General features: G+C 48.6%; 1 protein-coding gene across 10 annotated transcripts in view; it reads left to right on the plus strand.

Moving 5' to 3' along the window:
• The window catches only part of PIP5KL1 (phosphatidylinositol-4-phosphate 5-kinase like 1), a 38,753-nt gene extending 30,677 nt beyond the window's left edge, over positions 1-8,076 (plus strand). For 7 of the 10 annotated variants that reach the window (XM_077305658.1, XM_077305657.1, XM_077305660.1 and 4 more), the window contains 4 exons: positions 194-249; positions 1,357-1,469; positions 5,111-5,273; positions 6,668-8,075. In XM_077305658.1, the coding sequence (XP_077161773.1) occupies positions 194-249; positions 1,357-1,469; positions 5,111-5,273; positions 6,668-7,220 (885 nt within the window). In that variant the 3' untranslated portion in view covers positions 7,221-8,075. Of the gene's footprint in view, positions 1-193; positions 250-1,356; positions 1,470-5,110; positions 5,274-6,667 lie in introns of all 10 variants that reach the window. The other 3 variants (XM_077305651.1, XM_077305653.1, XM_077305661.1) reach the window with 1 other exon arrangement.
• The last annotated feature ends 3,416 nt before the right edge of the window (positions 8,077-11,492 follow it).

Consider the following 11,492-nt stretch of genomic DNA (forward strand, 5'->3'; position numbering starts at 1 on the left):
TTTTGATGTGGTGTAGCCCACTTGCAGCACAATACGGTACAGTCTCCTCCAGCACGCTGAGCACTGCTTTTTGTTTCTCCAACACATGTTCTCAAGGCTCATGTGTGTGGGCAAGGGACAATACTACGCCAGAAGCGGCATGTTTTATTTGTCTGCTAGTAGAACCAGACATGTTTTATTTTCTTCTTTGCAGAAATATTTCATCATCATGCAGAGTGTCTTTTACCCTCATGAGAGGATTGTCGAGCGGTGAGTGACTGGCCAAGATCCCAGGAGGGTCATTTGTGGCAGCTGCAGGTGGTCGTAGAGGGTGGAGTTGCACCTGGGCAGCAGACATTTTGTGAAATGACTTACCCAGGATGCAATCCTTCCTCCCCTTTAAGATCTCCCCATATGCCTTCAGTTCCCTTTGGAAACCAGAAGATAGTATGCACTCACTTTTTTTTTTACTGTAAATCTTGCTGAATTCTGGTTGAATTCTTCCTTTTCCCCGATTTTAAATTCATCGCCCTTCTGCATTTGCATTGTCCCAATTTTCGGTCTCCTTCCCGCTTGATTGCGGGAGGGGGTCGGGTGAAACTCCAGCCGGCATTGATGGAGCACAAGGCTGGAGAGTGCTGTATTTCCTGCAGCCAGAAGAAGCTGGGGGGGGGGGGGGGCACAGCCTCACAGAGAATGAGGAGGGGAAAGTAAATCTAAGAGGCAAATCTCTGCTGAGAGAAGTGGGGGTTTCTGGAGCATGGTCACTTTAAAACAGATTCCAAAATGAGGGCAAAAGTAAGTCTTGTGAGGGAATGGCAAGCAGGAACCAGGTAGTCTTTGAACTGAAACCCTGACCAATCAACAAGAAGAATGCTTCACTATATCAGCATTGGAGGCATGGGGCCGGAAGTCAATCTAGTAAAATGCAGCAATCTACACTTCATATTGGGGTTCTCAGCGCGGTTTCCTCAAATGTAGTTACTTATATCCACTCCTGGATATTGCAGGAGAGAAAATTTAAAGTGCTAAATACTAGGAGAAAACCAACTGGAATTGGGTTGGGGGCAGGATTGTGGTTAAGGCCAGGAGTGAACACCCCGCCACGCACACACACCATCTGTTCCTTTTCTGCTTGAGAGTTCTCTTCCACACACATCTATGATCCAAAGCATGGGTCTGCAGTTGGTGGCTACGAGTTCTAAGAGAATCTTATTTTGAGGTACTAGATACCTACATGGAAGGATCATGGTCCTGTTTCGCTTTCTAGTTTGCTGTTATGACTGAAGGTGGGTGGGCAGGAGGATGGATAAAAGAATTGATGGCTGTTTAAAATTAATCCGTCTTCTTCTTTCCTCCCCTCCCCCCAACTTGCAGGTATGATATTAAAGGATGCGAACTTGATCGCTGGGTAGAGGCTGCCCCAGAAGGCAGTCAGATAATCATGGTTTTTAAGGATCTCAACTTTTCAGGAAAGACCCTCTGTCTCGGTAGGTTCTTTCTACGTCTTTTCTCGTGTGGAATGGATTTTGGGAATGGCCTTTTCCTGCCAGTCCAAAAATGATTGACGCTCCATCTCCATGGTGGAACGTGAAATGCAAAAATAAAGGAAACAGTGTTTCTGATCATTTGCAGGCATACACATCCACATGTTTATGGGGAAAGGGTTTCTAAGTAAGCTTCAAACTCAGAGTCCTGAAGCAGTAACACTCTGAGGGGGGGGCATGTTTCCTTGGGGGGGCTCCCTGTCCAGTGTTTATGGTGACACTTTCAGGCTGCAACTCTTTAACAGCCTGTGTTGTGTGTGGGTTGGATCCTGCAATCCTTCATCACATTCCGCAGGACCTGTAGGATGTAGTTCTTCCATCAAGCCTGTGATTGAGGCCCAGAAATAACATCAAGTCCAGCCTTCCTACTTAAAATGTCAACATATTGACTAACACCTCACCGATGGACAAAGGATATACCTGTGTACACCCCCCCCCCTCTCAAATGTCTGAAATTTTAATTCTGTTTTGAGATTTAATTTTAATGGCAATAATTTTAATATGGTTCATAGAATCATAGAACCATAAAGTTGGAAGATACTTCCAGAGCCATCTAGACCAACCCCCTGTTCGATGCGGGATCAGCCTAAAGCATCCAGGACAGGCATCATAGAATCATAGAGTTGGAAGGCACCTCCAAGGTCCAACTCCCTGCAGGATACAGGAAATTCACAACTACCTGGCCACCCACAGTGACCCTGCCCACTGATTTAATGTGGTTTGATGTGATATTTGTAGCTACTGTAAGCCACCCTGAGTCCCCTGGGGGAAGGGTAGTGTACAAGCATAAAAATATAAATAAATATATTAATTAATTAATAATAAATAAATAAATAAAGGCACCGATAAAACCCACTCTGTCCATAACAAGCATTTTTTAATGAAAACCCCCAGGATATTTATTATTTGGCCTCCAAGACTGATGAGTCTTGGACTGGCCAAAGACTTCTGGCTCCCGTCAGCCCTAGATCGAATCCCCCTTTCCTGCCCTGCTTCAAAATGTAGTTTTTGACTGTAGTTTTTGACTGCAGTGCAAAACCTCCACATCCCTCAACAGCTTCCTGCTGCACTGAGCAGGCTACCGACAGGTCAACAACAAAGCTCTGCATCCTGTGAAAATGATAGAGATCAAAAAAAGCATTATAAAAATAAAACCGGATATAATGAATAAACAATACACCAGAGAGGGCAAGCTGGCAAAGGCTTGTGGGAATTATAGTTCACGGACATCTGGGGAGCCACAGTTTGCACCCCCCTACAATACACCAACCTTATGAATAAGAAGGGTTGACAAAATTTCAAAGACTTTTTACACACGTAAGAAGGTTTGGCAAAATACCTTTAAAAAATATAATCCTCGAGAAGCCCACATTCTCTGATGGATGCATCCTACGTGATTTCCGGATGCAGTAGGTGTTTCAAAGAGATTTCTTCTGGCATACAATACAGAGGAAATCAATTATTTCCTTGAATTCCCAAGATTAGTGTAGGACAAAACTAAGTGTTGGCCTTGTTGTAGATCCCTCCTGTTGCAGGTGCTGGGATAAACTGGCAAGGCGTCTTAGAATTATGGAATCATAGAATAATAGAGTTGGAAGGGACCTCCTGGGTCATCTAGTCCAACCCCCTGCACTATGCAGGATACTCACATCCCAATCGCTGATCTACTGTAACCTGCCACCTCCTTGAACCTTCACAGAATCAGCCTCTCTGTCAGATGGCTATCCAGCCTCTGTTTAAAAATTTCCAAAGATGGAGAACCCACCATCTCCTGAGGAAGCCTGTTCCACTGAGAAACCGCTCTAACTTTCAGGAACTTCTTCCAGAAGTTTAGACAGAATTTCTTTTGAATTAATTTCATCCCATTGTCTTCTGCCAGTAAGCTAGAAAGGAGACCAAATGGAGTCAAATGTAAACTCGGCAGTGTTTGAGAGGTCTTTGAAATTTTGTCAACCCTCCTTAACTATGTCTTTAATGGCCTTAATGTTTTAACTATGTTTTTAAAAAATATTTTTAAAACCTAATTATTCAATTTTAAATACTTTACTATTTAAATTTAAATATTTTACTAATATTACTCACCCTGATTCTGTGTATGTATATATATATTATTTTCATTCTATATTTTAGAAAAGAGCCTCTTGTGGCGCAGAGTGGTAAGGCAGCCGTCTGAAAGCTTTGCCCATAAGGCTGGGAGTTCAATCCCAGCAGCCGGCTCAAGGTTGACTCAGCCTTCCATCCTTCCGAGGTCGGTAAAATGAGTACCCAGCTTGCTGGGGGGTAAACGGTCATGACTGGGGAAGGCACTGGCAAACCACCCCGTATTGAGTCTGCCATGAAAATGCTGGAGGGCGTCACCCCAAGGGTCAGACATGACTCGGTGCTTGCACAGGGGATACCTTTACCTTTACCTTTATATTTTAGAAATGCTTTTCTTGTCTGTGTCCATAATTTTCAGAGTGTTCTCCTTTGGGCACAGAGCTTTGTTGTCGATCTGTTACACCACGGGTAGTCAACGCGGCCCTCCAGATGTCCATAGACAACCATTCACATTAGCCCCTGCCAGCGCTGGCAGGGGTTCATGGGAATTGTAGTCCATGGACATCTGGAAGGCCGCAGTTGTACCCTCACCTTTCTACGTTACCTACTGGTCAAGCCAGATCAGACCCTGGGGAATTTGGGTTGGATTTTCTTCTTAAAAAAAAAAATTAAGAAGAACCAACAGCAGCAGTGGGAGCTTGGTTTGAGGCCGCAATATGTGTGACCGTTATTGATCCTGTTGTGCGTTTCCAATCCTCATGAAGACAACCCCCACCCAGTGCCGCTGTTAGCCCGGGCTGATGCGAGGTATTTGACTGCACCAAGTGAGGTACGCCCCACCTTAACTGGGACTGCTGCGTCTCGAACTGGCTGGCAGTTGCTCAGATCCAAAGAGGGATGTTGGTTGCGAGCCAGCTTGGTGTCATGGTTATAGAGCAGCGGCCTCTAATCTGGAGAACCGGGTTTGATTCCACACTCCTCCTCCGCATGCAGCCAGCTGGGTCACCTTGGCCTAGTCTCAATTCCCTTAGAGTTCTCTAAGCCCCACCTCCTTCACAGGGGGTCTGTTTTGGAGAGAGGAAGGTGCTTGTAAGCCACTTTAAGACTCCTTTGGGAACCAGTTCTCCTCCTCAGCATCATAGAAACAAGTTGGAAGGGACCTCCAGAGTCATCTACTTCAGCCCCTGCACAATGCAAGGAACTCACAACTACCTGGCCACCCACAGTGACCTCAATTCCATGCCCAGGTGATGCTCCCCTTCTTCTCCGTCCTTTTTCCTTCTCCTCTTCTTCCTCCTTCGTCCTTCTCTGCCTCCTCCTCTTCCTTCTCCTCCTCTTTCTTCTTCTTCTTCTCTCCTCCTTCCTCCTCTTCTTCCTTCTCCCCCTGCTCCTCTTCTTCCCTCTCCGTCCTCTTCCCCCTCCTGTTCCACAGGCAGCTAGAGTGAGCCAAGGGTGCACAGTGCCTTGGCAACCAATGGTTAGTCCATTCGTCCCAGCCTTCTGCTCTCACCACATCGCAGTCAATGTGCTCTCTTGCTTGTCAGATGACCAGCGTGCATGGTTCACGCATCAAGTGGAGCTGGACACACGGTTTCTCAAGAAGCTGGGTGTGATAGACTATAGCCTTCTGGTGGCATTTCAGCCCCTCCACGAGGACGAGCAGGCCTTAAACCGGACCTTGGCCAACATCATTGCCAGAACAAAAAGGTGAGCCCTCTAAGCAAGGACATCTTGGGTTGGGCTGCTATCCTCTAGGTGGGGCTTGGCTGTCTCCCAGAATTACAACTGATCCCCCCAGATTACAAAGCTCCGTTCCCCAGGAGGAAACATCTCCACAGAGCTCCCTTCCTAAACTCTGGCCTTTGCAGGGAGCAACCCCAGTTTCCCAGCAGCTTCCCAAGCTGGAGATAGCAACCCTAGTCTTCTTGGGGGGATACACCAGGGCTTACGGTAGCACTTGAAGAGAGAGGGTTCTGGGTCAAGGTCAGAAGGCAGAGCTGTATCACATGTGAGCATCACATGAAACAAACATGTGGGCATGACATGAAACGGCCTTATACTGATTCAGACTAGGGTTGGGCACTTCAGCATCCTGCCTGAAGCAGCCAGCACCCGTCCCTCCCCTCCCTCCCTCCCTCCCTCCCTGAGCTACGGCACTGGCTGCTTCAGGCAGGAACGGCTGCTTAGGATGCTGAAGCACCCAACTCTAAAATTTCAGACCCATCAAGGTCCCATTGTGTACACCAGAGAGCTCTTTGCCAATGCCAACTTGTTGGTAATTTCCGGCCCCAAAAACATTTGCTGGCCTCAACCAGAGCCAAGGCCTTTTCAGCCCTGGCTCCAGCCTGGTGGAGTGAGTTGCCAGCAGAGAGTTGTCAAAGTTCCACAGGGCCTGTAAAATGGCCCTCTTCCGCCTGGCCTACAGTTGGGGCCAGGGCTGTCTAAAGAAAGCCTCCCTTCGTCTCCTTGGCTCCCGCCCCTTTGCCAAGCCCCATGTGGTTGGAAAACAAATAAAGCAAAGCACATTCTCCAAGGGTGCACTTAATTCATATAGTAACTATTTATTAGTGAACTTAATATCACACACTTAGAGTAAGGAGAAGATTCCTGTTCTGATCTAAGTAGTTGGATGGTGAGAGATGCTGGAGGCATCTCTGCTCCATCATGTTGCTGGCTTGAGGAATGGAGGAGAGAGAAGACTCAGGAAACAGGAAACCCTCTAGGGACAGGTCAGTGAGATCAGAAGATGAGTGGCCAGTGTTCCTAGCCATCTCGCTAACTCTCTGGTGAAGACAGTTCCTGTTACGAGTCTCAAGTCAGGAGACATCGCACAGAGAGTTATATCCAGCAATTAACACCTGCATGCACCCTCACCGCCTCTAGGTTTTGCTGAGGAAATTCTGTTCCATTCTACATGCAGAAGTGTCCTTGGACATGAAAGCTCACACCTTGAATAAAACTTGGCCATTCTTAAAGGAGCCCCCCGACTCAAACTTTGTTTGCCCAGGGCAGAGAGGCCAGGGTCTGAATGTCGCCAAACCTTCCTTCCTTCCTTCCCTTCTCACCGCTCTGTGGGTTTTGTTGGTTCCCCCCACCCACAGGTCGCTCAACCCTCGCAGCTCCCTTCTCCACGGAGCTTCCGAGCCCAGCGACCTGTCTTGCTTCTCGTCCGTCATGCAGCCCACCTGCAGCGTGGACCAGATCAGCAATTTCCCGCAAGGGAGCAGCTTGCACGAATTCATCTGCATGCTGCAGAAATCCAACTTCGACCTGTATGGAGCCTCACTGGCCGATCAAAACGACTTCTTCCAGGAGGCCCTGATCGCTTACCTGACGCAGGCAAGCAGCTGCGAACAGTTGCCCGTGGCCTTCCCCGAAGCCGATGCCCACCTGCTGAACATCGCCGACTCCTGCCTGCACTTAGCACAGAACCGGCGTCTCCTGCCGAGCTGCAGGAATCCCTTGCATGTCATCGATGGGCCGAAATCTCGCTACTTTGTGGGCATCATCGACCTCTTCACGGAGTACAGCTTCCGCAAGAAGCTGGAACACCTGTGGAAAAGCATTAGGTACCGAGGACAGAGTTTTTCCACTGTTAACCCCTCCCATTACGCCAGGAGGCTTTGCCAGTGGGTAGAACAACACACCACCTGAGCAGGGCTGGGACAGAGGGGAAGGGACAGCATCCTTCCTCTTTCTCCCTGGTCCCTCCCAGCTCCTCCTGACGTCAAAACTGCCGAGGCAACTTTCCAGCCCAGGGCACAGCAGCACCTTGAGGGACGCTACCGTTCTGACCCTTGGTCGATGCTTCTGAGAAATCCTGGGTCGGAGAGCGCAGGCCTGGGCTGCAACTGTCTGGTGGCGTTTGCCGCGTATATTGTTGTGTGGAGCTGTGTCCCTACACAACAGCTCTTGTGAGCCTGAATCGTTGACATTGGAATCAGCAGTGGTAAAATTTTGGTTGATCACATAGGAACTTCTCAGTTGGGAGCCAAGTAGAATTAAAGGTGAAGAAAGTGGAAATGGCTGAGAGATCACACAAGATGCTATAAAGTCCTTGGATGCTTCCCTACGTCCCTTCTGCATGGGGGAATAGCGGCTGTGGGTTGGGGCTGATTGGGGCTGTGGGTTGGGGCTGTACCATAATGGGGAGGGGGAGTTAGGACTTTCTCTGGGTTGTTTTCCAGAGCCCAATCCCACCCAGAGCTGCCGTTTGCTCCATGGAGCTAGACAGGTTTCCTTATGGGATAATGGGGACCTCTCCAAGGGGTCTGTTTGAGCTCCTGAAAATGGTCTGGGGAGCCACGTCAGGCCCCCCCACACATACGTCAGACCCTTTCTCTAGCGACTGTTTACTGATTAAAAACCTTTCAGAGCATCTATGCACACTCCATTTGGCCTTGAAAGCCCCCCCCCCAATACATTTGTATCATTCCTTTGATGGTGAAGGGGGGGGGAGGTTTGCTCCTTATTAAAGGATAATAGACGCCCCAGAGAAATGAGTTGGCTACTTTTTTATTTCTGAAGTCGCATCAGCCTGGAACAGTGACGTCTTAGGGCAAACGTAAAGGCAAAATAGAGCCTCTTGTGGCGCAGAGTGGTAAGGCAGCAGACATGCAGTCTGAAAGCTCTGCCCATGAGGCTGGGAGTTCGATCCCAGCAGCCGGCTCAAGGTTGACTCAGCCTTCCAAGGTTGGTAAACTGAGTACCCAGCTTGTTGGGGGGTAAGCAGTAATGACTGGGGAAGGCACTGGCAAACCATCCCATATTGAATCTGCCATGAAAACGCTAGAGGGCGTCACCCCAAGGGTCAGACATGACTCGGTGCTTGCACAGGGGATACCTTTACCTTTTAAAGGCAAAATGATTCCTCAGATGCTGTGAGGAACCCATAGAATCCTAGAGCTGGAAGGGGCCTCCAAAGCTGCCATTTTATCCAGGGGGACTGAGCTCTAATTCCAGGGGATCCCCAGGTCCCACGTGGGGTCTGGCATCCCTATTGGCCAGTCTGCGCTTGAACATCTCCAGCCAGAGAAAGGATAGCCCCCAGATTTCGGGTCCAATTGTTGAAGTGCTCTCACTGTTAGGAAGTTACTCCAAGTATTCACCCAGCATTGGTGCTTCCGTAACCCTTGAGCCTGTAGGATCTTTTCCTACCTTTAGCAGAGAACAAACAGTTGCTCTCTCTGGAGAAAGCCCCTCAGGCCTTCGAAGAGTGAGATCCTTTCTCTCTTCCTGTTCTCCCCTGCCCTCAATGTTTTGGCACCTCAGAGCAGTACGACACGGAGAGCATTTTCCTCTCTCCTGTGCAGGACTTGTGTATGTACCTGCTACAAGGAGGAAGACCCTAGCTTCTGTGTCTCCTTTCCACTGCCTGCTCAGGACACCTGGATCTGTGGTTTGCTAGGATCCAAAAGTCCTCCAAAGCTGGCAAGGCAGGTCAGTGGTTGGTGGAGCACAACTGCCCGTGGGGATGGTCCTGCTTGCTGGGAATCCTTTGGGCCGGGCATCCTTTCCGTTCCACATCTGCTGGGATGGCCACTCTTTAGAAGAGAGCTATCCAGCCTAGTGTGGTGTGGTGGTTAAAAGCAGCAGACTCTAATCTGGAGAACTGGGTTTGATCCCCCCACTCCTCCACATGCAGGCGGCTGGGTGACCTTGGGCTACTCACAGTTCTTACAATACAGTTCTCCCAGAGTTCTCTCAGCCCTACCTCCCTTACAGGGTGTCTGTTCTGGGGAGAGGGAGGGAAAGAAGTTTGCAAACCACTTTGGGACTCCTTCGGGTAGTGAAAAGCGGAGAAGACAAAACCAGCTCTTCTTCCTTCGTTCCTCTCTGCACCAAAATAAACTCCCATTTTGAAGGCTTTTGTGTGCTCCCTGAGGTCAGGAAGTGTTCTCTTTCGATTTGCTGCATCTATGGCCATTCTAATCGGGGTCTTGTTTGGATCAGAATTAAGAAGGTTCTACCTGGTTCCAAATATCCAAATGAGGATCTAGCTTGGGGGTGGAGCAGCTTTCCTATTAGGAAAGGATATAGAACAGGGGTAGTCAAACTGCGGCCCTCCAGATGTCCATGGACATCTGGAAGGCCGCAGTTTGACTACCCCTGCTATAGAAGAAGCGTTTTTAATACCGCATTTTCTACTACCCGAAGGAGTCTCAAAGCAGCCCTACTATCACCTACCTTTCTCCTTCCCACAACAGCCACCCCATGAAGTAGGTGGGGCTGAGAGACCTCTGAGAGAACTGTGAGTGGCCCAAGGTCATCCAGGTGGCTGCATACGACAGAATGGGAAATCAAACCCAGTTCTCCAGATTAGAGGCCACTGCTCTTCACCACTACACCAAGCTGGCCTAGAAAGTTTGAGGCTTTTTCTACTTAGAAAAAGAGACAACCCAAAATTATGTTGGGCGGGGGTGGCACATTTGAGAGGCACTCAATAAAATGAATTAGTAGATTAGACATAGTTATGAAAGCCATACCTAGGAGCAATGTACTTTTGAATACCCGTTGCTAAGGCAACGAAAAGGAAAAGCTTTGGCTGCTACATGCCTATTCGCAGGCTTCTATGTGAAACAAGACTACAAGGACTTGGACTAATCCAACAGTTAGTCCCCCAACCCCAGTTGGGGAGGGATGAAGTAAGAGGCTAACCACATCCAGGTATCCAAGCACTTATCACATTGATCAGGATGACACAGGCCTACCTGCTTTCAGAGCGATTCAGGTGGGCAGCCGTGTTGGCCTGTAGCAACAGAACAATGTTTGAGTCCGGTGGCACCTTGAAGACCAGCAAAGTTTAATTCTGGGTCTTTGCTTTTGGACATGAAAGTTTATATCCAGAATTAAACTTGGTCTTAAAGGTGTCACCGGACTCAAACTTTATTTCAGAGTGGGATGGGATGGGAATTCTTGATCATCAGCCCAGGTCAGCCTTTTTCAGCCTTATGATGGCGGCAGAGCAGCCCCTGAAGTAAAATTTCAGGCTTCCAGGATCCCCTGAAGTGATGTCAGATGACCACACCTCCCTGCCATGCCTGGCCCAAGGTCACCCAGCTGGCTGCAGGTGGCAGAATCAAACCGGGTTCCCCAGCTCAGAGGCCACTGCTTTGAACCACAACGCCCAACTGAATCACTCGTAATGACTTCAGGGGAAGCAACTCTTAAGGGAATAGGACTAGGCTTCTAGAATGTTAACACAATGTACAATGTACAATATGTGTAATGTTACCCAAAGCAAAGCCTTTTGTGGCACAGTGGTAAGGCAGCAGAAATGCAGTCTGAAGCTCTGCCCATCAGGTTGGGAGTTCAATCCCAGCAGCCAGCTCAAGGTTGACTCAGCCTTCCATCCTTCCGAGGTCGGTAAAATGAGTACCCAGCTTGCTGGGGGTAAACGGTAATGACTGCGGAAGGCACTGGCAAACCACCCCATATTGAGTCTGCCATGAAAACGCTGGAGGGCATCACCCCAAGGGTCAGACATGACCCAGTGCTTGCACAGGGGATACCTTTACCTTTTTACCCAAAGCAAACATTACAGAAGTATAAAATCATCTTGCAAAAGCAGGGATAATATACTCTATCAGGGGTAGTCAAACTGCGGCCCTCCAGATGTCAATGAACTACAATTCCCATGAGCCCCTGCCAGCGAATGCTGGCAGGGGCTCATGGGAATTGTAGTCCATGGACAACTGGAGGGCCGCAGTTTGACTTTGCAACATTGTTTTATACTTATGTAATACTTGCATTGCGTAACATTACACATACTGTACATTGTGTGGTGTTGTGTTAACATTCTATAGAGTACACATACTCTCTAACGGAATATACATACGTTTATACCCAGACTTAAAACTTCTGTCTTAAAGAATTATAGTCCATGGCCCTCTGGAGAGCCTGTGTGGCCACCCCTTTACTAAAGTG

This window comes from Paroedura picta, chromosome 12, assembly GCF_049243985.1.
Source record: "Paroedura picta isolate Pp20150507F chromosome 12, Ppicta_v3.0, whole genome shotgun sequence".
Classification (NCBI taxonomy): domain Eukaryota; kingdom Metazoa; phylum Chordata; class Lepidosauria; order Squamata; family Gekkonidae; genus Paroedura; species Paroedura picta.